The sequence below is a fragment of the Heterodontus francisci genome, chromosome 11 (assembly GCF_036365525.1).
Source record: "Heterodontus francisci isolate sHetFra1 chromosome 11, sHetFra1.hap1, whole genome shotgun sequence".
NCBI lineage: Eukaryota > Metazoa > Chordata > Chondrichthyes > Heterodontiformes > Heterodontidae > Heterodontus > Heterodontus francisci.
The window spans coordinates 92,445,479-92,472,041 of record NC_090381.1 but is presented as its reverse complement, the minus strand read 5'-3'; the positions used below and the strand labels follow the sequence as shown (position 1 = coordinate 92,472,041).

General features: G+C 44.3%; 1 protein-coding gene across 2 annotated transcripts in view; it reads right to left on the bottom strand.

Moving 5' to 3' along the window:
* The window catches only part of rhbdd1 (rhomboid domain containing 1), a 145,719-nt gene that overhangs the window by 9,349 nt on the left and 109,807 nt on the right, over nucleotides 1-26,563 (bottom strand). The window contains exon 8 of one of the 2 annotated variants that reach the window (XM_068042495.1): nucleotides 7,790-7,843. The exons of the other annotated variant lie outside the window; for it this stretch is intronic. Within the exon in view, the coding sequence (XP_067898596.1) occupies nucleotides 7,827-7,843 (17 nt within the window). The 3' untranslated portion in view covers nucleotides 7,790-7,826. The remainder of the gene's footprint in view (nucleotides 1-7,789; nucleotides 7,844-26,563) is intronic. 2 annotated transcript variants of the gene reach the window in all.

The window sequence follows — 26,563 nt, the reverse complement described above, 5'->3', positions numbered from 1 at the left end:
GCTATGCCATTCAATAAGATCATGGCTGATCTTTTACATCAACTCCGCTTTCCTGCCCGATTCTTGTATCACCCAAAAATCTATCGACACCAACGACTGATCAAGCACAGCCCTCTGGGATTGAGAATTCCAAAGATTCACACCCACTGAGCAAAGAAATTTCTCATCTCAGTCCGAATGGGGAGATGGTGGTGTAGCGGGCAATGTCACTGGATTAGTAATCCAGAGGCCCAGGCTAATGCCCTGGGTTCACACGTTCAGATCCCACCATGAAAGCTGAAGGTATTTAAATTCAATTAGTTAACAAAAGCAATTAATTAATTAAAAAAAAAAGAGAAAAAAATCAAATTGAAAGCTAGTCTCCAAAACTATTGATTGCTGTAAAAACCTATCTGGTTCACTAATGTCCTTTAGGGAAGGAAATCTGTCATCCTTACCTGGTCTGGCCTACATGTGACTCCAGACCTACAGCAAGGTGGCTGCCTCTTAACTGCCCTCTGAAATGGCTTAGCAAACCATTCAGTTGTCAAGGGAAATTAGGGATGGCAATTAGCCTTGCCAGCAATGCCCACAGCCCATGAAAGAATAAAATAAAAAATGGTGGATCCCCTATCCTGAGACTACAACCCCTACACTCTCCAGCCGGGGCAAAAAGTCTCTTAGCATTTACTCTGCAAAGCCCTCTAAGAATGTTAAATGTTTCAATGAGATCACCTCTTATTCTTCGAAACTGCAGGGAATATAGACCCATGTTGCCCAATCTCTCCTTCTAGGACAGCCCTCTCATTCCAGGAATCAATTTAGTGAACCCTTGTTGCACCCTTTCTAAAGGCAGTTCATCTTTACTTAGGCACTGAGACAAAACTGTATTAGAATTAGAACATTACAGTGCAGTACAGGCCCTTCGGCCCTCGATGTTGCATCGACCTGTGAAACCATCTGACCTACACTATTCCATTTTCATCCATATGTCTATCCAATGACCACTTAAATGCCCTTAAAGTTGGCGAGTCTACTACTGTTGCAGGCAGGGCGTTCCACGCCCCTACTACTCTCTGAGTAAAGAAACTACCTCTGACATCTGTCCTATATCTATCACCCCTCAACTTAAAGCTATGTCCCCTCGTGTTTGCCATCACCATCCGAGGAAAAAGACTCTCACTATCCACCCTATCTAACCCTCTGATTATCTTATATGTCTCTATTAAGTCACCTCTCCTCCTCCTTCTCTCCAACGAAAACAACCTCAAGTCTCTCAGCCTTTCCTCCATACCAGGCAACATCCTAGTAAATCTCCTCTGCACCCTTTCCATAGCTTCCACATCCTTCCTATAATGCGGTGACCAGAACTGCACGCAATACTCCAGGTGCGGTCTCACCAGAGTTTTGTACAGCTGCAGCATGACATCGTGGCTCCGAAACTCGATCCCCCTACTAATAAAAGCTAACACACCATATGCCTTCTTAACAGCCCTATTAACCTGGGTGGCAACCTTCAGGGATTTATGCACCTGGACACCAAGATCTCTCTGTTCATCTACACTACCAAGAATCTTCCCATTAGCCCAGTACTCTGCATTCCTGTTACTCCTTCCAAAGTGAATCACCTCGCACTTTTCCGCATTAAACTCCATTTGCCATCTCTCAGCCCAGCTCTGCAGCCTATCTATGTCCCTCTGTACCCTACAACATCCTTCGGCACTATCCACAACTCCACCGACCTTAGTGTCTTCCGCAAATTTACTAACCCACCCTTCAACACCCTCTTCCAGGTCATTTATAAAAATGACAAACAGCAGTGGCCCCAAAACAGATCCTTGCGGTACACCACTGGTAACTAAACTCCAGGATGAACATTTGCCATCAACCACCACCCTCTGTCTTCTTTCAGCTAGCCAATTTCTGATCCAAAGCTCTAAATCACCTTCAACCCCATACTTCCGTATTTTCTGCAATAGCCTACCGCGGGGAACCTTATCAAACGCCTTACTGAAATCCATATACACCACATCTACTGCTTTACCCTCATCCACCTGTTTGGTCACCTTCTCGAAAAACTCAATAAGGTTTGTGAGGCACGACCTACCCGTCACAAAACCGTACTGACTATCTCTAATGAACTTATTCTTTTCAAGATGATTATAAATCCTGTCTCTCATAACCTTTTCCAACATTTTACCCACAACCGAAGTAAGGCTCACAGGTCTATAATTACCAGGGCTGTCTCTATCCCCTTCTTGAACAAGGGGACAACATTTGCTATCCTCCAGTCTCCCGGCACTATTCCTGTCGGCAATGACGACATAAAGATAAAGGACAAAGGCTCTGCAATCTCCTCCCTAGCTTCCCAGAGAATCCTAGGATAAATCCCATCTGGCCCAGGGGACTTATCTATTTTCACACTTTCCAAAATTGCTAACACCTCCTCCTTGTGAACCTCAATCCCATCTAGCCTAGTAGCCTGAAGCTCAGTATTCTCCTCGACAACATTTTCTTTCTCTACTGTAAATACTGACGAAAAATATTCATTTAACGCTTCCCCTATCTCCTCTGATTCCACACACAACTTCCCACTACTATCCTTGATTGGCCCTAATCTAACTCTAGCCATTCTTTTATTCCTGATATACCTATAGAAAGCCTTAGGGTTTTCCCTGATCCTATCCGCCAATGACTTCTCGTGTCCTGTCCTTGCTCTTCTTAGCTCTCCCTTTAGATCCTTCCTGGCTAGCTTGTAATTCTCAAGCGCCCTAACTGAGCCTTCACGTCGCATCCTAACATAAGCCTTCTTCTTCCTCTTGACAAGCGCTTCAACTTCTTTAGTAAACCACGGCTCCCTCGCTCGACAACTTCCTTCCTGCCTCACAGGTACATTCTTATCAAGGACACGCAGTAGCTGCTCTTTGAATAAGTTCCACATTTCGATTGTGCCCATCCCCTGCAGTTTCCTTCCCCATCCTACGCATCCTAAATCTTGCCTAATCGCATCATAATTTCCTTTCCCCCAGCTATAATTCTTGCCCTGCGGTATATACCTGTCCCTGCCCATCGCCAAGGTAAACCTAACCGAATTGTGATCACTATCACCAAAGTGCTCACCTACATCTAAATCTAACATCTGGCCGGGTTCATTACCCAGTACCAAATCCAATGTGGCATTGCCCCTGGTTGGCCTGTCTACATACTGTGTCAGAAAACCCTCCTGCATGCACTGGACAAAAACGGACCCATCTAAAGTACTCGAACTATAGTATTTCCAGTCGATATTTGGAAAGTTAAAGTCCCCCATAACAACTACCCTGTTACTCTCGCTCCTGTCGAGAATCATCTTCGCTATCCTTTCCTCTACATCTCTGGAACTATTTGTAGGTCTATAGAAAACTCCCAACAGGGTGACCTCTCCTCTCCTGTTTCTAACCTCGGCCCATACTACCTCAGTAGACGAGTCCTCAAACGTCCTTTCTGCCGCCGTAATACTCTCCTTGATTAACAATGCCACACCCCCCCCCCCCTCTTTTACCATCTTCTCTGTTCTTACTGAAACATCTAAATCCCGGAACCTGCAACATCCATTCCTGTCCCTGCTCTACCCATGTCTCCGAAATGGCCACAGCATCGAGATCCCAGGTACCAACCCATGCTGCAAGCTCACCCACCTTATTCCGGATGCTCCTGGCATTGAAGTAGACACACTTTAAACCAGGTTCTTGCTTGCCAGTGCCCTCTTGCGTCCTTGTAACCTCATCCCTGACCTCACTACTCTCAACATCCTGTACACTGGAACTACAATTTAGGTTCCCATCCCCCTGCTGAATTAGTTTAAACCCCCCCGAAGAGCACTAGCAAATCTCCCCCCCAGGATATTGGTACCCCTCTGGTTCAGGTGAAGACCATCCTGTTTGTAGAGGTCCCACCTACCCCAGAAAGAGCCCCAGTTATCCAGGAAACCAAAACCCTCCCTCCTGCACCATCCCTGCAGCCACGTGTTCAACTCCTCTCTCTCCCTATTCCTCGCTTCGCTATCACGTGGCACGGGCAACAACCCAGAGATAGTATTCAGCACACTAGATGTGGTCTCACCAAACCCTATAGAATAGCAAGACTTCCTGACTCTCATACTTCAACCCCCATTGTAATAAAGGATAACATACCATTTGCTTCCTAATTGCTTGGTGCACCTGCATGTTAACTTTGTGATTCTTGTACAGGAGACCCAAATCCCTCTGCATACCAAAATTTACCAGTCTCACATCTTTTAAAAAAATTCTGCTTTTCTATTCTTCATGCCAAAGTGGTTAATGTTCCATTTCCCATATTATACTCCATCTACCACTTTTTTGCCCAGTCACAACCCATGTCCCTTTGCAACCTCTTTGGACCTCCTCACAGCTTACCTTCCTACCTAGTTTTGTATCAGCAAATTATTATACATTACACTCAGTACCGTCAGCTAAGTTAATATAAATTTCTAAATAGCTGATCCTTGCAGCACCCTACTAGTTACACCTGGTCATACTGAAAATGATCTGATCATTCCTACTCTCCGTTTACTGCCCATTAACCAATATCCAATCCAAGCTAATTTATTACCTCTAATTCCATGAACTCAAGCCCTGTGCAAGAATCTCTCGTGTGACACCTAAAGATGCCTTTTGAAAATCCAATTATATTACATCCATTGGTCCTCCCTTAACTACCCTGGTAATTGCGCATAGAAACATAGAAAATAGGAGCAGGAGTAGGCCATTTGGCCCTTCGAGCCTGCTCTGCCATTCATTATGATCATGGCTGATCATCCAACTCAGTAGCCTGTTCCGCTTTTGCCACATACCCTTTGATCCCTTTAGATCCAAGAGCTATATCTAGCTCCTTTTTGAAAACATACAATGTTTTGGCTTCAACTGCTTTCTGTGGTAGCAAATTCCACAGGCTCACCACTCTCTGGGTGAAGAAATTTCTCCTCATCTCCGTCCTGAAAGGTTTACCCCGTATCCTTAGACTATGACACCTGGTTCTGGACTCCCCCACCATCGGGAACATCCTTCCTGCATCTACCCTGTCAGGTCCTGTTAGAATTTTATAGGTTTCTATGAGATCCCCCTCAGTCTTCTGAACTCCAGTGAATATAATCCTAACCGACTCAATCTCTTCTCATACGTCAGTCCCGCCATCCCAGGAATCAGTTTGGTAAACCTTCGCTGCACTCCCTCTATATCAAGAACATCCTCAGATAAGGAGACCAAAATGCACATAATATTCCAGGTGTGGCCTCACCAAGGCCCTGTATAATTGCAGCAAGACATCTCTGCTTCTGTACTCGAATCCTCTCGCTATGAAGGCCAACATACCATATGCCTTTATTACCGCCTGTTACACCTGCATGCTTACCTTCAGCGACTGGTGTCCAAGAACACCCAGGTCTTGCTGCATATTCCCCTCTCTCAGTTTATAGCCGTTCAGATAATAATCTGCCTTCCCGTTTTTGCTACCAAAGTGGATAAACTCACATTTATCCACATTATACTGCATCTGCCATGCATCAGCCCACTCACTCAACTTGTCCAAATCACCCTGAAGCCTCCCTGCATCCTCCTCACAACTCATCCTCCCACCCAGTTTTGTGTCATCTGCAAATTTGGAGATATTACATTTCGTTCCCTTATCTAAATCATTAATGTATATTGTGAATAGCTCCTAGCACCGATCCCTGCGGTACCCCACTAGTCACTGCCTGTCATTCGGAAAAAGACCCATTTATCCCTACTCTGTTTCCTGTCTGCCAACCAATTTTCTATCCATCGCAATACACTACCCCCAATCCCATGCGCTTTAATTTTACATGCTAATCTCTTATGTGGGACTTTGTCGAAAGCCTTCTGAAAGTCCAAGTAAACCACATCCACCGGCTCCCCCTCATCAACTCTACTAGTTACGTCTTTGAAGAATTCTAGTAGATTTGCCAAGCACTATTTCCCTTTCGTAAATCCATGCTGACTCTGCCCGATTCTACCACTGTTCTCGAAGTGCTCTGGTATAAAATATTTGATAATGTACTCTAGGATTTTCCCCACTACTGATGTCAAGCTGACTGGTCTATAATTCCCTGCTTTCTCTCTACCGTCCTTTATAAATAGTGGGGTTACATTAGCTACCCTCCAATCTGTAGGAACTGTTCCAGAGTTTATAGAATCTTGGATGACCACCAATGCATCCACTATTTCTTGGGCCACTTCCTTAAGTACTCTGGGACGCATACCATCAGGCCCTGGGGATTTATCGGCCTTCAATCCCATCAATTTCCCCAACACCATTTCTCTACTAATACTGATTTCTTTCAGTTCCTCTCTCTCACTAAGCCCCGTGTTCCCCAACATTTCTGGTATGATATTTGTGTCCTCCTTTGTGACGACAGAACCAAAGTATGCATTTAGTTGGTCAGCCATTTCTTTATTCCCCATAATAAATTCCCTTGTTTCTGACTGTAAGGGACCTACATTTGTCTTCACCAGTCAATTTTTATGTTTCCCGCAAGTTTGCTCTCATACTCTATTTTCCCTTTCTTAATCAATCCCTTGGTCCTTCTTTGCTGAATTCTAAACTGCTCACAATCCTCAGGTCTGTTGTTTTTTTCTGGCAAATTTGTATGCCTCTTCCTTGGATCTAATGGATTTGTCAAATATAATTGCCCTTTCAAAACTCTGCCTAATTATATGATTTTCTAAGTTTCCTTTACTATATCCCTAATAAGAGATTCTAACATTTTCTCTACTACTGATGTCAGGCTAACTGGTCTATAGTTCCCGTTTTCACTCCCTCCTTTCTTGAAAAGTGGGGTTACATTTGCTACTTTCCAATCCGTGGGGACCATTTCCAGAATCTAAGAAATTTTGGAAGATCAAAAGCAGTGCATCCACTATCTGCTGACACCTCTTTTAAAATCCTAGGATGAAGGCCACCAGGTCCAGGGGATTTGTTGGTTTTTAGCACCATTAAATTTTTTTATTCGTTTGTGGGATATGGGCATTGCTGGCTAGGCCAGCATTATTGCCCATCCTTAATTGCCCTCGAAAAGGTGGTGAGCTGCCTTCTTGAACTGCTATAGTCCTTGGGGTATAGGTACCCACAGTGCTGTTAGGAAGTGAGTTCCAGGATTTTGACCCAGCTACAGTGAAGGAACAGTAGTATAGCTCCAAGTCAGGATGGTATGTGGCTTGGAGGGAACTTGCAGATGGTGCATCTGCTGCTCTTGTCCTTCTAGGTGGTAGAGGTCGCGGGTTTGGAATGTGCTGTTAAATGAGCCTTGGTGAGTTGCTGCAGTGCATCTTGTAGATGGTACACACTGCTGCCACTGTGTGTCAGTGGTGGAGGGAGTGAATGTTGAAGATTGTGAATGGGGTGCCAATCAAGTGGGCTGCTTTGTCCTGGATGGCGTTGGGTTTCTGGAGTGTTGTAGCTGCACCCATCCAGGCAAGTGGAGAGTATTCCAGCACACTCCTGACTTGTGCCTTGTAGATGGTGGACAGGCACTGAAGGGAAGGTCACTGATGAAGCAGCTGAAGATGGTTGGACCTAGGACACTACCCTGAGGAAACATTAATATCTCTAGTACTTTTTCTTTACCTGGGAGGCGGAGGATCTGGAGTGAGACCTGTGAAATAAAGAGCGGGGCTTGAGGCCTACATTTACCTTGGACCGGAGCAGCAGCGGTAGTCGGCAGGCGAACCTGGGAAGAGGCAAATCCGGAGCGGGGCCTGTATAAGAAAGAGCAGGGCTCAAGGCCTTCACTTACCTTGGACCGGAGCGGCAGCAGTAGTCGGCAGGCTCTCTCACTGTTCCAGTGCAGCTGAGTTTCAAAGGAGGAGGAAAAAAAAGACTTACAGATGGGCCAAAGGGCCTGTTTCTGTGCTGTATAACTCTAAGAATCTACCATGGGAAATCTGTAAGCTGATTAGTTGGGTAAGTAACAGCTGTTAGTGCCTGTAAATAGCTTAAAAAAAATCAGGGGAGAGAAACCTACAAGTGATAAGGTTAATACTACTAAAGTGTGTTTCTTGTTTTTACTTGTGTAATTTATTAATAATTACTCGTAATTACTAATTTTTGATATATAGTAAGTCGTGGTTTTTAGGAAATCAAGGTCCCTAGTGTAAATAAACTCAATTTTTTTTTTTGGAGTAAATTAAGGGCAAGTCATGGCAGAGCAGCTCGGCAAAGTGGAGTGCTCCTCCTGTGCAATGTGGGAAGTCAGGGACACTTCCAGTGTCCAGGGTGAACACGTGTGCAGGAAGTGTCTCCAGCTGCAGCTACTCGAAATCGGTGTTTAGAATCTGGAGCAGCGGCTGGGGACACTGTGGAGCATCCATGAGGCTGAGATCATTGCAGATGGCACTTACAGGGAGGTGGTCACACCGCAGGTAAAGACTACTCAGGCAGAAAGGGAATGGGTGACCGCCAGGCAGAGTAAAACAACTAGGCAGGTAGTGCAGGAGTCCCCTGGGTCCATCTCCCTCTCTAACAGATATTCTGCTTTGAGTACTGTTGGGGGAGATGGCTTCTCAGGGGAATGCAGCAAGAGCCTTGTCTGTGGCACCATGGGTGGCTCAGCTGCACAGGAGGGGAGGAGAAAGAGAGTGGGAGAGATATAGTGATAGGGGTTCGATCATAAGGAGTACAGATAGGCGTTTCTGTGGCCGCAACGCTGTTTTCAGGATGGTGTGTTGATCCCTGGGGCTTGGGTCAAGGATGTCACGGAGCAGCTGCAGGAGGTGAACAGTCAGAGGTCGTGGTTCACATTGGTACCAACGACATAGGTAGAAAGAGGGAGAAGGTCCTGCAACAAGAATTTAGTGAGCTAGGTAGCAGATTAAAAAGCAGGGCCTCAAAAGGTTGTAATCTCTGGATTACTCCCAGTGCCATGTGCTAGTGAATATAGGAATAGGAGGATACAGCAGATGAATGTGTGGCTGAAGACATGGTGCCAGAGGGAGGGCTTTAGTTTCCTGGATCACTGGGTCTGTTTCTGATGAAGGTTGGACCTATACAATTTGGACGGGTTGCACCTGTACCAGAACAGGACCAACATCCTTGCTGGGAGGTTTGCTAGTGCTGTTGGGGATTTAAATTAATTTGGCGGGGGATGGGATACAGAGTGGTGGTACAGTAGGGGGTGATGCACAGTCAAATAGAGAAGAGAAATTAAGTCAGTCTGGAAGGCAGAGCAAATATAGACCATTAAGGCACAAGCTAATAATGCAACGCTGGATTGCATCTATTTTAACGCAAGGAGTCTTACAAGTAAGGTAGATGAATTGAGGGTGTTGCTTAACACATGGGAATATGCTATTATTGCCATCACAGACATGGTTGAGGGAAGGGCAGGACTGGCAGCTCGATATTCCAGGATATAGAATCTTCATGCGTGACAGGGGCGGGGGTGTAAAAGCGGAGGCAGCATTGCACTATTGATCAAGGAGTCAATTACTGCAGTAAGGAGGGATGCTATCTTAGATTATTCTTCTAATGAGGCCATGTGGGTAGAACTTAAAAACAAAAAAGGGGGCAATCACTTGGGTGGGAGTTTACTACAGGCCTCCAGTCGGAGAGATAGAGGAGCAGAAATGTAGGCAAATCTCAGAGAGGTGCAAAAATAATAGAGTAATAATAGTAGGGGATTTGAACTTCTCCAATATTAACTGGGATAGTCTTAGTGCAAAAGGCTTAAAGGGGACGGAATTCTTAAAGTGCATACAGGAGGGCTTTCTGAACCAGCACATAGAAATAAAAGCCTGCTTGGGTCTGCAAAAAAAAAAACCCGACCCGAGCCAGACAGAACCACATCTGACCCAAACCTGACCCGGCCAGAGTCCTTCCACTTTTTCCTGCACCCGACCCGACCAACAGTTAACTTACCTTCCGTTTTTCACTTTGTTGCTAATCTGCACAATCTTAAAATAACTAACGAAACCACCTTTCTAGTCAAAAAATTAAATTAACATTGGAGCCACTTACCTATGACAGAGCGCGTCTGACCCGGCCCTACCTGAGCCTGAATGCCGGACCCAGAAGCGCCACCCGACCCGAACCCGACACATGTTGTCAGGTCCCATCGGGTTTGGGTCAGATAGCAGGCCTTTACATAGAAAGTCCTACAAGAGAAGGGCGGTACTGGACCTAATCCTAGGGAATGAAGCCAGACAAGTGGTAGAAGTGTCAGTGGGGAGCATTTTGGAGATAGTGACCATAATTCTGTAAGATTTAAGGTAGTTATGGAAAAGGACAAAGATGGACCAGAAATAAAAGGTATTGAATTGGGGGAAGGCCAATTTCAATATGATAAAACAGAATCTTTCCAAAGTGGACTGGGAACAGCTACTTGTAGGAAAGTCTACATCAGACTAGTGGGAGTCATTCAAAAAGGAAATAGAATGTTCAGGGTCAACATGTTCCCGTAAAGGTGAAGGGTAGGACCAACAAGTCCAGGGAACCCTGGATGTCTAGGGATATAGAGGGTTGGATAAGGAAAAAAAAAAAAGGAGGCTTATGGCAGATTCAGGGGGCTGAAAACAGCGGAGGCCCTAGAGGAGTATAGAAAATGTAGAGGGGGTACTTAAAAAGTAATTAGGAGAGCAAAGAGGGGGCATGATAAAGGAAAATCCCAAGGCGTATTAAAAAATATATTAAGGGCAAGAGGATAAATAACCAGGGAAAGAGTAGGGTCCATTAGGCAGAAAAGTGGAAATGTGTGTGTGGAGCCGGAGGATGTAGGTGAGGTTTGAAATTATTACTTTTTATCTGTGTTCACTATGTAGAAGGACAATGTAGGTGTAGAGATCAGGGAGGGGAACTGTGATATACTCGAACAAATTAGCATTGAGGTTTTAGCTGGCTTAAAAGTGGATAAATCCCCAGGCCCAGATGAGATGTATCCCAGGCTGATATGTGAGGCAAGGGAGGAGATAGCAGGGGCTGACACAAAATTTCAAATCCTCCCTGGTCACAGGAGGGGTGCCAGAGGACTGGAGGACAGCGAATGTGGTAACATTATTCAAGAAGGGTAGCAGGGATAAACCAGGTAATTATGGCCGGTGAGTCTAACATCAGTGGTAGGGAAACTATTGGAAAAAATTCTGAGGGGCAGGATTAATCAAGGATAGTCAGCATGGCTTTGTCAGGGAGAGATCATGTCTAACAAACATGATTGAATTTTTCGATGAGGTGACTAGATGTGTAGATGAGGATAAAGCAGTTGATGTAGTCTACATGGACTTCAGTAAGGCTTTTGATAAGGTCCTGCATGGGAGATTGGTGAAGAAGGTAAGAGCCCGTGGGATCCAGGGCAATTTGGCAAAGTAGATCCAAAATTGGCTTAGTGGCAGGAGGCAGAGGGTGATGGTCGAGGGTTGTTTTTGCAATTGAAAGCCTGTGACCAGTGGGGTACCGCAGGGATCGGTCCTGGGACCCTTACTGTTTGTAGTACAGAAATGATTTAGATGCGAATATAGGAGACATGATCAGTAAGTTTGCAGGTGACAGAAAAATTGATGGTGTCGTAAATAGTGAGGAGGAAAGCCTTAGAATACAGGACGATATAGATGGGCTGGTCAGATGGGCAGAGCAGTGGCAAATGAAATCTAATCCCGAGAAGTGTGAGGTGATGCATTTTGGGTGGACTAGCAAGGCAAGGGAATATACAATGGGTGGTAGGACCCTGGGAAGTACAGAGGGTCAAATGGACCTTGGTGTACCTGTCCATAGATCACCGCAGGCAGCAGCACAGGTAGATAAAAGGTGGTTAGGAAGGCATATGGGATACTTACCTTTATTAGAAGAGGCTTAGATATAAGAGCAGGGAGGTTAGGTTGGAGCTGTATAAAACACTAGTTAGGCCACAGCTGGAGACTTGTGTACTGTTTTGGTCACCACACTATAGGAAGGATGTGATTGCACTGGAGAGGGTGCAGAGGAGATTCACCAGGATGTTGCCTGGGCTGGAGCATTTCAGCTATGAAGAGAGACTGGATAGGCTAGGGTTGTTTTCCTTAGAGCAGAGAAGGCTGAGGGGAGATCTGATTGAGGTATACAAAATTATGAGGGGCATAGATAGGGTAGATAGGAAGACTAAGGGGCATAGATTTAAGGTAAGGGGCACAAGGTTTAGAGGGAATTTGAGGAAAATTATTTTCACCCAGAGGGTGGTTGGAATCTGGAACACACTGCCTGAAGGGGTGGTAGAGGCAGGAACCCTCACAACATTTTAGTATTTAGATGAGCACCTGAAAAGCCATAGCGTACAAGGCTACGGGCCAAGTGCTGGAAAATGAGATAAGAATAGATAGGTGTTTGATGGCCGGCACAGACACAATGGGCCGAAGGGCCCGTTTCTGTGCTGTATAACTCTGACTCTAAGTTCCTCACTCTTATTAGACCCTTGGTTCCCCACAATTTCAGGTATATTTTTTGTCTTCCACCATGAAGTTGAATAGACAATATTTGTTTAACGGCTCTGCCATTTCTTATTCCTCATTATAATTTCTTCTCTCTCTGCCCCTACTTTCACTAATCACTTTCTTTTTACATACTTGTAAAGCTCTTACAATCTGTTTTTATATTTGTTACTATTTTACTCATATCCTATTTTTTCCCTCATCAATTTGTTAGTCATCCTTTGCTAATTTCTAAAACCCTCCCAAACCTCAGGCTTACTATTCTTTTGGGCAACATTGTAATCTAATCCTATCCTTTATCTCTAGTTAGCTACAGTTGGACCATGTTTCCCATGAACTTTTTATTCCTCTAAGGAATTGAGAATTATAAATTATTTCTTTAAATGTTCACCATATCTTTTAATCTAATCTACCATTCTATCTTAGCCAACTCATCCCTCATACCTATGTAATTGGATTTAATTGAAATTGAAGACCCTTTCAGACTTAACCACATCACTCTCAAACTCCAAATGAAATTCCATTATATTATGATCACCCTTCAGAGAATCCTTTACTATGATTTCTAATTAACCCTGTCTGATTACACAATTCTAGATCTCAAATAGCCTGTGCTTTCTAACACAATACCTTCCATTCCAGTGCAATACAAGCTAATACAGGATGTTCTTATTTGGCACAATGTAATTCAATAGTGCACTGTTCAACTCAGTGCATTATTGTCCAAGACAAAGCCACTGAACAGCTACTGCCAGTTTTGCACTATCTTACCTAACTCAATGCAACCAGCAGACTGAAGAGAGCTGGAGACATAGGTGTGGGTATATTATATACATCTATATATACACACCATATTTCTTTTAGAAAATTATCACCCCATTTATTTTCCAGATACCACAGACCCTCACCCTGGTCAGAAGGATGAGCAGAGAAACCATGTAAATGTTGCTGTTGAACTAGCCGCCAGGTCACGATATAAAAAAAATAGCAAAAGCCCATTCTTTCTTGGAGATGAAGCTCCCAATCTTGTTCTTTACACATCCTTCTAAGATCACAATCAAGGTTCGAAACAGGTACATTGAGATCTGGCATCTGAGCAAGTCTTCATTTTGTCAACAGGTGGCAGTGTCAACAAACTTTAGGAGATTAGTTAAAATCTGCGACAATAATGCAGTCAACAAAGCCTTCCGCACAATAAGCAGATTTTGTTATTGTTCAAGAAATGCATTTAAAAACCACTACAAAGAGGCTAAGGCAATGTACACCAGCAATCATTGCATTGTTGAGCTGGATTAGTAAATGAGGCAAGGATTAACTGCCCACTGCCAGCAGTTTCTTTGGCTGTTTGTTCATCACCGAATGTTTTGTGGAATGAATGACCAATGGAATTCCTAATAATCCTGAATGAATTGAGAACTTAAACTTGCTGAAGTGCACTAAATTGTAAAAATAAAATAAAAAGTGGTATGTAGGCACATTCTGGGATGATGACTAACAAATTGCAAATCTACTTTGAAATGCTCTCTGAACAATATGTACTTAGCACAAACACTTTTGTATTTTATTTAGACGCATTTAACAGGAATCTCTTTTCCCTGTTACCTCTGTAAAGAAACTGAGAAAAAAAATTATGCATCACTGCTGTGTTTTATGGAGAAGCAAGGAGATACAGGCACTGATTTTGCCAGTGTCAAACACTTAAAAGGGATAATGTCTGCTCTTAAATTATAGCTGTCCTCTCACCTTTTTCTTTCCTACTGTCAGGTATAGATTAGTAGGTTAGAGACATAAGGGCAGGAACAGATGTAACAAGAAAGAGGAAGACAGTTAGTTCCTGTCAATATGGTTTTTGCTCATGTGTTTTTTCCCCAACCCACATTGTGCAATAAATGTAGCAGGAACAAGTTTGAATACACATTATAGCATCATACTCACAGTCACAGACTTAAAAAGACTAGCACAGCACTTCATATCAAACAAAGCAGTGAGCCACTTTTGTTGGGTAGTCTCTTCAGTTTAAATACCAGATAAGATACAATTTCCAATTGTATATTCAGCTCCTAGAAAAGGCTAATAGGAAAGCTTAACTCAACACACGATCAGAGAAATATTCACCTACCAGGAGCCAAGCATATGTAAATACAGTAACTAAATTTTCATTTAGACAAATTGCATGTAACCTTATTCAAAAAGGGTTTTCATTACTAACATGACCAAGGAATAGCAAAAAGAGTACTACTAAACTAGTTTTAGCCCAGCTTACAACTGTGCTGAAATATGATATACTGGATTATGTTATTTCTTGCTTCTGTGTTATCACTTTTACAGAGATAGGCCATATTTTTGAAACACTCTTTAGTCTGCATCATTCTTCATTATTTTTACAGGTTGAGTCCACAGAATAGATTTACTAAGTTTACATCCCTCCCCCCAACACCTCCCACTCTAGTGGTGGGTATCCTGGTGGACGACAGATGGCAGACTCCCACAAATCAGATGCTGCTTTATTACGCTGCATGTTGCAAGAACAGCAGCATTTCTCCTCGTCACTTAAATATTTACTATTACATGGGCAAATATCTCCTGGCATTGCTCACATGAATTGGAAAATATATCATCCTAAAATAATTGGGTTTTCAGGAAGGCGTGCCGGAAAAGTACAACATGTACAGGAAGTGCCTGCTACAAGCAAGGCATTTAAAATATTATTCACGGATATGCTTTTCCATTGAAAAACTCACTGTTGAGTCTTATAAAAGAATACGTTATGTCCAGCAGTGTAACATGATTTTCACTTCTGGTATTCAGTTTCAAACTAAGACCAGAGGAGGTGGGACTGAGTGGGCGGAGAGAGAAAGGGGTAGTGGGAAGTTGAAGGGATGTTGTGAGACTAGGGGTAAAGGGTAGACATGAGTGATGGGGGTAGGGGATGAGTAAAAAAGTTACTAGAAGACTGCAGACTGTACATTCCCCACAACCTGCAGTGGGAAATACAGCTGGGCTCGTTTTCCTGTGACAACTTACCATTCCACCCATCATCCCCCCCAGTCTTGAAAAGAGAGGAGAAAAAAAAGACAGAAGGGTGACCTGATACAAGATTATGAAAGGGTTTGATAAGGTAGACAGACAAGATGTTTCCTCTTTCAGGCAAGACTAGAATTATGGGCCACAATTACACGATAGCCACTAATAAATACAACAGGGAATTCAGGAGACACTTCTTTACCAAAAGAGTGGTTAGAATGTGGAACTCACTACCACAAGGAGTAGTTGAGGCAAATAGCATAGATGCATTTAAGGGCAAACTAGATAAGCACACGAGTGAGAAAGGAATAGAAGGATATGTTGATGGAGTTAGAAGAGGGGTGGCAGGACGCTCATGCATAGCTGGACCAGTTGGGTTGAATGACCCTTCTCTGCTGTAAATACAATGGAACTTTGTAAGAAAATGGCAAGAGTGAAGCACGAGAGAAAGACAGACACAGAAAAAGATAGAGAAAAAAACAACATAACATAAAAGGTGAGAGAGACACCAAATTATTTGACTTACTGTGCAATGCCACATGAGATTCCCCAGCACGATGTTGATATTGTGGCATGTCCTTTGGTTAAGCATTTAAAAGCTGAATTGGGGCTGAATCTTGTGGTTCCGCAGCAGGCGTAAAAGATGGCGGCCGGCACACACGGGCTGCGCACCACCACGCCGCGGCGATCTTGAGCCCGGCAGCTCATCATCATATGCAGGGCGGCCGCCCCCCTCAATCATGTGACGGGGTGGCCTTGGCAACGCCATGAGCAGCGTCAATTGTTTCTGCGCAGGCATTGGTTCCATTTTTTAAGCCAGCCCTTTGAAGATACTGCAGAGTTGCCCCCACCTCCCCCACAACTGTAGCAAAAATGCATATTTGTCCTGTTTCCCACCCCCAAATACACTACCAATGCAGAGTTCACACCTTCCCCCGCCACCCCCACCCCCACCCCCCCCCCCCCCCCCACGCCCCCCTACTACACTAAAAATGCAGAGTTCCCTCTTCCCCACCTCAGTGACGTCAGCTTTCCCTGGACAGAAAAGTGAAGGCGCGTGAGTGCCGCACATCACGCTGAAAATTCGGAACTGCAGGTAAGATCGCTCCGGTTTTCATTTTAATTCATGCAAACAGGCAATTTAAATATATACAATTGGGTCCCGTCGCAGAGCAGCGGAGGGCCCGCCACAGAGCTTCCCCGCTGCCAGGAAGATTGGGCCCAGCAATCCCAGCGTCTGGTTCCGTGGCGGGCCGCCGTCGTTCTGAGCTTCTGGCACCCCACCCCCCCAGAGCCCCAGAAGAGAACAAAACCCTTGGTGTGGAGCCTTAGTTGACTGGAAACCTTTGGAAAATTAGGTATGATGTTCAACACAACGTATTTGGAGCACTCCTGTGAAAATTATAATGTATAGTTGCCTTTGAGAATTTGCGCTTTAGTTCAGTACAACGTTTATATTTGATGCCACAGTACTGCTGTTATGAATGCCATGATGATAGATAGGATGCCTGGTTATTTTAAGAGGCAGTTTATGGATGTTGTAATGCACTGTGCCACCATACTTTGCTTTTGATACTGCTGCCAGAGGAAGTTCATCGACAGTTAGTAGGGTCAAGCTGTTAGGTTGACAACTGCCACTTGCTGCTGAGTTTGAATACACAGTTGTTTCATTATCTGAAACTAAAATCTGAATAAGGCAGAACCTTATTTCTTACTCTACTGCAAAGTTTTCAGGAGTTGGAGAACAGCATAACAGTAAAGAAGCAAAAAAAAAGGCACTTTTATATGACCGCTCATTTAGTTCAGTTCATGGAGGAGTGGAGTTCATGTTCCGCCTCCCAACATTTACAATTTTAAAATTTGCTCCTTTATTCTGCTTGCAGAATCTGAGACCAACTGAATCAAAATATTATCACCTAATGTTCAGTTGTGCAATCAACTGTCCATTTGAAATGATGGATGTATGATTGAGTAACTGCATAGTTGTTAATGTTGATTGACAGCTATTTGTATGTAAATTGAAACATGCTGAAATGGATAGCAAGTAGGTAGGAAACTCTTCTCAGCAGTGCGCAAAACAGTTTTTATGTTCATTTTGCACGGTTAGTTTTCAAAGTGCAATCTCTTGCAGCCAGCATTGCCAGAAAACTAAACTGGCACATACACTTTGTTGAAAAAAACTGGCCTTCCTAACTGCTACTACTCTTCCTGCAGCCAGTAAATGGCTGTTACATCAGCAGCATGCAATTACTGACAGGACCCCAGCTAGTCACAATATATATTAATGATTTAGATGAGGAAACTAAATGTAATATCTCCAAATTTGCAGATGACACAAAACTGGGTGTGAGGGTGAGTTGTGAGGAGGATGCAAAGAGGCTTCAGGGTGATTTGGACAAGTTGAGTGAGTGGGCTAATGCATGGCAGGTGCAGTATAATGTGGATAAATGTGAGGTTATCCACTTTGGTAGCAAAAACAGGAAGGCAGGTTATTATCTGAATGGCTATAAACTGAGAGAAGGGAATATGCAGCGAGACCTGGGTGTTCTTGGACACCAGTCGCTGAAGGTAAGCACATGCAGGTGCAACAGGCGGTAAAAAAGACAAATGGTATGTTGGCCTTCATAGCAACAGGAATCGAATACCGGAGCAGGGAAGTCTTGCCGCAATTATACAGGGCCATGGTGAGGCCACACATGTAATATTGTGTGCAGTTTTGGTCTCCTTATCTGAGGAAGGATGTTCTTGATATAGAGGGAGTGCAGCGAAGGTTTACCAGACTGATTCCTGGGATGGCGGGTCTGACCTATGAGGAGAGATTGAGTCGGTTAGGAGTATATTCACTGGAGTTCAGAAGAGGGAGGGGGGATCTCATAGAAACCTATAAAATTCTAACAGGACTTGACAGGGTAGATGCAGGAAGGATGTTCCCGATGGTGGGGGAGTCCAGAACCAGGGGTCATAGTCTAAGGATACGGGGTAAACCTTTCAGGACGGAGATGAATAGAAATTTCTTCACCCAGAGAGTGGTGAGTCTGTGAAACTCGCTACCACAGAAAGCAGTTGAGGCCAAAACATTGTATGTTTTCAAGAAGGAGTTAGATATAGCTCTTGGATCTAAAGGGATCAAAGGGTATGGGGGGAAAGTGGGAACAGGTTACTGAGTTGGATGATCAGCCATGATCATAAAGAATGGCGGAGCAGGCTCGAAGTGCCAAATGGCCTACTCCTGCCCCTATTTTCTATGTTTTTTCTATGCTTTACTTTAGCTACTCTCCTTTTTATATACCTGTAGAAGCTCTTACTGTTTGTTTTTATATTTCTTGCCAATTTACTCAACCAATTTTCTCCCTCTTTATTAGTACTTTAGTCATCTGCTGTTGGTTTCTAAAAAATTCCCAATCCTCTGGTCTACCGCGAGCTTTCGCTGCTTTGTACGCCTTTGTTTTTGATTTAAGACTCTCTTTAACTTCCTTTGTTATCCACGGGTGGTTCATCGTTCTCATCGAGTCCTTCCTTCTGACCGGAATAAATGTTTGCTGAGGGTTATGGAATATCTGCTTAAAGGTCTGCCACTGCTCATCTACTGACTTTCCCTGTAGTCCATTTTCCCAGGCCGCTTTAGACAACTCTTTCTTCATACCTCTGTAATCGCCCTTTTTTAAAGTCGAAGACGCTGGTTTGAGACCAGAGTTGCTCACCCTCAAACTGAATTTGAAATTCTACTATGTTATGATCACTTTCCCCTAGAGGATCCTTAACTACGAGATCTCTTACTAATCCTACCTCATTACACATTTCAAATCTAAAATAGCCTGTTCCCGGGTAGGTTCTGCAACATATTGGTCTAAGACACAATCCCTGATGCACTCTACAAATTCATCTTCCATGCTCCCCTTGCCAATTTGATTTGTCCAGTCTGTATGCAGATTAAAATCACCCATGATAATTGCAATGCCCTTCTTACATGCCTCCATTATTTCCTGATTAATATTTTTTCCTACAGAGAGGCAACTCCTTGGGGCCTAACTCCTACCCGTGATTTCTTTCCCTTGCTATTCCTTATTTCCACCCCGATCTATTACACCTATATCATTACTTACAACTGCACTGATCCCTTCCTTTAATAACAAAGCTACCCCACCTCCTTTTCCTTTCTGCCTATTCTTCTGGAACATCGTATATCCTTGAACATTGAGTTTCCAGTCCTGGTCATTCTGTAACCACATCTCTGTGATAGCTATCAAATCATATTCATTTGTTTCTATCTGTGCCGTCAGCTCATCTATTTTGTTACAAATACTATGTGCATTCAGATAAAGAGCCTTAAGCTTTGACTTTTTACCTACTCTGGTTCTAATTTCTGCTGTGCTCTTATGCTTGCATTCTCTGTCCCTTCCTATCACACCCTGATTGATGCATGCCCCTTCACTACCCTGCACCTCTACTCTGTCGTTATTTATCGACTTTTTGAACTTACTTTCAATTGAACCCTCCACCCCCCCACCCCACTATTTAGTTTAAAGCCTTATCTACAACCCTAGTTATACGATTCACCAGGACACTGGTCCCAGCATGGTTGAAGTGAAGCCCATCCCAACGGAACAGCTCTCTCTTTCCCCAGTACTGGTGCCAGTGTCCCATGAATTGGAACCCATTTCTCCCACACCAATATCTTTTGAGCCACGCATTTACCTCACTAATCTTATTTACCCTATGCCTATTTTCACGTGGCTCAGGTAATAATCTGGAGATTATTACCTTTGAGGTTCTGATTTTTAATTTAGCCCCAAGCTGCTCACTCAGCAGAACGTCTTTCCTAGTCCTACCTCCGTCGTTGTTTCCTACATGGACCACGACAACTGGATCCCTTCCTTCCCACTCCAGGTTCCTCACCAGACCAGAAGAGATCTCCTTAACCTTGGCACCAGATGGGCAACATAGCCTTCGGGACTCTCGTCTTTCTTGCAGAGAACAGTATCTATTCCACCAACTATGCTATCCCCTACTACAACTACATTTCTCCCCCCACTTGAATGGCACTCTGAACCACAGTGCTGTGGTTAGTTCGCTCATCCTCCCTGCAGTCTATGCCCTCGTCCACACTGGGAGCAAGAACCTCATACCTATTGGATAAGGGCACTGGCTAAGGCTCCTCCAAAGCTAAATTCTGGATCCCCATACCTGCCTCACTCACAGTCACACCCTCCTGTCCTGACCACGGATCAGAATGGATGGAATTAGTCTAAGGGGGTGTGACTGTCTCCTGAAACAGTGTCCAGGTAACTCTCCCCCTCCCTGATGTGTCGCAGTGTCCGCAGCTCGGACTCCAGCTCACCAACTCTAAGCCGAAGTTCCTCGAGCAGCCAACACTTGCAGCAGAGATGATCACCGTAGATCGCACCAGCGTTCACAAGCTCCCTCATACTACAGCTGCAACACATCACCTGCCCAGCCACCTCTATTCTATTTGATTATTTTACAAAACAAAAATTATTTAAGTGTACTCTTAACCTGTAATGTCGTCTGATTTAAATCACTTGGGCAAAACAAAGAGAGACACGGAAGAATATCCACCAATCACTTACCAACTCTCCTGTGACGTCACACTTTGATCATTGCTGGTCAAGAGGTCCACTGAACAGAACAGAGCGCTCTAACTGCTGCCGCTGCTTCTGGTCTCGGCTCTTTATATCGCGGCTCCTCTCGCCTGTTCCCACTCTCACTGCCGCTGCTTCTGGTCTTGGGCCTCGGCTCTTTATATCCTGGCTCCTCTTGCCTGTTGCCGCTACAACGGAGACCCACTAGACTAATCCCTGGGATGGTAGGATTGTCTTATGAGGAGAGATTGAGGAAACTGGACCTGTATTCTCTAGAGTTTCGAAGAATGACAGGTGAATATTGAAGGGTACATAGCATTTGGAAGGACAGTAAGCTAGGAAAAGGTGGAGGGATAGCTTTGTTAATTAATGACGGTATTAGCACAATAGAGAGGGGTGATCTAACTTCAGGAGACCAGGATACAGAAGAAGTTTGGGTAGAGATGAGAAATCATAAAGGCAAGAAGTCACTTTTGGGAATGGCCAACTAACATTAACCACGCTGTAGGACGGGGTATAAAAGGAAGAAATCATGGCAGCTTGTCAGAAAGATACAGCGATAATTATGGGGGATTTTAATCTAAATATAGACTGGAAAAATCAGATGGGCAGAGGTAGACTAGATCAGGAGTACATAGAATGTTTCCAGAATAATTTCTTGGAACAATACACTCTGGAGCCAGAGAGCAGGCTATAATAGACCTGGTATTGTACAATGAGATAGGATTAATGACCTCATACATAAAGGTGCCACGAGGTAGCAGCGATCATAACATGATTGAATCTTACATTCAGTTTGAGGGAGAGAAGAGTGGGTCCAAGACTAGTATTTCAAACTTAAATAAGGGCAACTGTGAGGGCATGAAAGCAGAGCTAGCAAAAGTGAACTGGCAAATCAGGTTAAGGGATAGGTCAATAACGATGCAGTTGCAGACATTTAAGATGATATTTCAGAATACACAGAATAGATACATTTCAACGAAAAAGAAAAATCCCAAGGGTGGGACCCACCATCCGTGGTTAACTATAACAGTTAAAGATAGTATCAAATTTAGACAAAAAGCCTTTAATTGCGTAAAGATGGGAGGCAGGTCAGAAGATTGGACAGAATATAAAAAACAGCAAAGAATGACTTAAAGATTGATGAGGAAGGTAAACTTAGAGTAGGAGAGAAAGCTAACTAGAAATATAGGCCTGGATTTTATGTCGGGCGGACGGGAGCTGGCCACCGATGTAAAAGTCAGTGGCGAACCCGCTTCCACCTGGCCCAGGGATCCGTCCTGCAGTTTACAGCTCTCTGGGCTTTAATTTTTCCAAGGCGGGACTTCCACCCACTTGAGGGAGGAAGTCCCGCCTTATTGAGCTGCCAGCCAATCATCGGGCTGGCAGCTCTTAGTCCCTGCAGTGCCACTGGACATGTGCCGAGGACATGTAGCCAGGAGTCCAGGTAAGTTAAGGGTGCCTTGCCGACTAATCAGTTGCGCTCCAGTAACACAAGGATGATTGTTTGCAGGGGGGGGGGGGGGGGTGTCTCGGGACCTGGGGTGGTTGGAGAAGTAGGCGTGGCCCTCAATTGGGCACCCTGTGCCCATTTGTCGGCCTCCCCCCCCCCAAGATTTTACTGGCGGCCTTTCACATCTCCCGGATGCCCACTTGCCATGGGTGAAATCCCCGTGGAGGTGGGTGAAGGCCGTTAAGTGGCTACTTAAGTAAAGTGAGGTGGAGGCGGGAGTGTGTCAGGTAGGCCTCCCGGAGCCTCCCACTCCATTTTACGCCACTCCGACTCGCTGGGGTGGCGTAAACTTCTGGCCATAAAGACAGATAGTAAGATTTTCTATAGATATTTAAAAAAGGAAAGTTATCAAAGTGAGCATTGGTCCTTTAGAAAGTGAGTCTGGGGAATTAAAAAGGAGATGGCAGATGAATTGAACAGATATTTTGCATCGGTATTCACTATTGAGGATACAAGTAACACCCCAGTATTAGCTGGGAGTGAGGAAATGGAAGAGAGGAAGGAACTCAAGAAAATTACAATCACCAGGGAAGTGGTATTGAACAAATTGTTGGAGCTGTAGGTTGACAAGTCCCCGGGTCCGGAAAGACTTCACCCTAGGGTGTTAAAAGAAGTGGCTAGCGAGATAGTTGATGCGTTAGTTTTAAGTTTCCAAAATTCCCTAGATTCGGGGTAGGTTCCATTAGATTGTAAAATAGTGAATGTAACTCCTTTATTCAAAAAGGGAGGGATGCAGAAAGCAGGAAACTACAGGCCAGTTAGCTTAACATCTGTCTTAGGGAAAATGTTAGAAGCTATTATTAAAGACGTTATAGCATGGCATTTAGAAAAATTCAAGGTAATCAGGCAGAGTCAACATGGTTTTGTGAAATGGAAATCACGTTTAACCAATTTATTGGAATTCTTGGAGGGAGTTACATGTGCTATGGATAAAGGGGAACTGGTGGATGTATTATACTTAGATTTCCAGAAGGCATTTAACAAGGTGCCACGTCAAAGATTATTGCAGAAAATAAAATCTCATGGTGTAGGGGGTAACATATTGGCATAGATAGAAGATTGGCTAGCTAACAGGAAACAGAGAGCAGGCATAAATGGGCCATTTTCTGGTTGGCAAGATGTAACGAATGGTGTGCCGCAGGGATCTGTGCTGGGGCCTCAATTTTTTACAATTTATATAAAATGATTCAGATGAAGGGACCAAAGGTATGGTTGCTAAATTTGATGACACAAAGATAGGTAGGAAAGTAACTTGTGAAGAGGACATAAGGGGGCTATAAAGGGATATAGATAGGTTAAGTGAGTGGGCAAAGACCTGGCAAATAGAGTATAATGTGGGAAAGTGGGAAATTGTCCATTTTGGCAGGAATAAAAAAGCATATTATCATCTAAATGGTGAGAGATTGCAGAGCTCTGAGATGCAGAGGGATCTGGGTGTCCTAGTGCATGAATTGCAAAAGGTTAGTATGCAGGTACAGCATGTAATTCGGAACGCTAATAGAATGTTATCATTTATCACGAGGGGAACTGAATACAAAAGTGTGGAGGTTATGCTTCAGCTGTACAGGGCATTGATTTGATTTGATTTTTTTGATTTAGATTTAGAGATACAGCACTGAAACAGGCCCTTCAGCCCACCGAGTCTGTGCCGACCATTAACCACCCATTTATACTAATCCTACACTAATCCCATATTCCGACCACATCCCCACCTGTCCCCTATATTCCCCTACCTATACTAGGGGCAATTTATAATGGCCAATTTACCTATCAACCTGCAAGTCTTTGGCATGTGGGAGGAAACCGGAGCACCCGGAGGAAACCCACGCCGACACAGGGAGAACTTGCAAACTCCACACAGGCAGTACCCAGAATTGAACCCGGGTCGCTGGAGCTGTGAGGCTGTGGTGCTAACCACTGCGCCACTGTGCCGCCCAAATGTGGTGAGACCACATCTGGAGTACTGTGTACAGTACTGGTCTGCTTATTTAAGGAAGCATGTAAATGCATTGGAGGCAGTGCAGAGAAGGTTTACTAGACTAACACCTGGAATGGGCGGACTGTCTTACGAGGAAAGATTGGACAAGCTCGGCTTGTATCTGCTGGAATTTAGCAGAGTCAGAGGCGACTTGATTGAAACATAAGATCCTGAGAGGTCCTAACAGGGTGGATGTGGAAAGGATGTTTCCCCTTGTGGGAGAATCTAGAACTATGGGCCTTTGTTTAAAAATAAGGGGTCGCCCATTTAAGACAGAGATGAGGAGAATTTTTTTCTCTGAGGGTCGCGAGTCTTTGGAATTCTCTTCCTCAAAAAGGTGGTGGAAGCAGAGTCTTTGAATATTTTTAAGGTAGAGGTAGATAGATTCTTAATAAGCAAGGGGGCAGAAGGTTATCGGGGGTAGGTGGAAATGTGGAGTAATCAGTTCAACCATGAACTTATTGAATGGCAGAGCAGGGTCGAAGGGCTGAGTGGTCTACCCCTGCTCCTAACTTGAGTGTTCGTATGATCTCATTGAAAGTTACCAAATTCTTACAGGGCGTGACAGGGTGGATGTAGATAGGATGTTTCCCCTGTCTGGTAAGTCTAGAACCAGGAGACATAATCTCAGAATAAGGGGTATGCCATTTAAGACTGAGACAAGGAGGAATTTCTTCACTCAGAGGGTGGTGAATCTTTGGAATTCTCTACCCCAGAAGGCTGTGGAAGCTCTATCACTGAGCATGTTCAAGACTGAAATGAATAGATTTCTGGAGACAAATGACATCAAGGGATATAGACATAGTGTGGGAAAGTGGCATTGAGGTAGATTGACAAAGGTGATTGATGAAGGAAGGGCAGTGGATGTTGTCTATATGGATTTCAGTAAAGCCTTTGACAAGGTCCCTCATGGCAGACTGGTACAAAAGGTGAAGTCACACAGGATCAGAGGTGAGCTGGCAAGATGGATACAGAACTGGCTCAGTCATAGAAGACAGAGGGTAGCAGAGGAAGGGTGCTTTTCTGAATGGAGGGATGTGGCTAGTGGTGTTCCGCAGGGATCAGTGCTGGGACCTTTGCTCTTTGTAGTATATATAAATGGTTTGGAGGAAAATGTAGCTGGTCTGATTAGTAAGTTTGCGGACGACACAAAGGTTGTTGGAGTTGCAGATAATGATTAGGATTGTCAGAGGATACAGCAGGATATAGATTGGTTGGAGACTTGGGCGGAGAAATGGCAGATGGAGTTTAATCCGGACAAATGTGAGGTAATGCATTTTGGAAGGTCTAATGCAGGTGGGAAGTATACAGTAAATGGCAGAACCCTTAGGAGTATTGACAGGCAGAGAGATCTAGGCGTACAGGTCCACAGGTCACAAAGTGGCAACGCAGGTGGATAAGGTGGTCAAGAAGGCATGCTTGCCTTCATTGGTCAGGGCATAGAGTATAAAAATTGGCAAGTCATGCTGCAGTTGTACAGAACTTTAGTTAGGCCACACTTAGAATATTGTGTGCAATTCTGGTCGCTATACTACCAGAAGGACGTGGAGGCTTTGGAGAGGGTACAGAAAAGCTTTACCAGGATGTTGCCTGGTCTGGAGGGCATTAGCTATGAGGAGAGGTTGGATAAACGCAGATTGTTTTCACTGAAACGACGGCGGTGGAGGGGCGACATGATAGAGGTTTACAAAGTTATGAGCGGCATGGACAGAGTGGATAATCAGAAGCTTTTTCCCAGGATGGAAGAGTCAGTTACTAGGGGACATAGGTTTAAAGATGAGAGGGGCAAAGTTTAGAGGGGATGTGCGAGGCAAGTTCTTTACACAGAGGGTGGTGACTGCCTGGAACTTGCTGCCAGGGGAGGTGGTGGAAGCAGGTACGATAATGACGTTTAAGAGGCATCTAGACAAATACATGAATAGGATGGGAGTAGAGGGATACGGTCCCCAGAAGTGCAGAAGGTTTTAGTTTATGCAGGCATCAAGACTGGCGCAGGCTTGGAGGG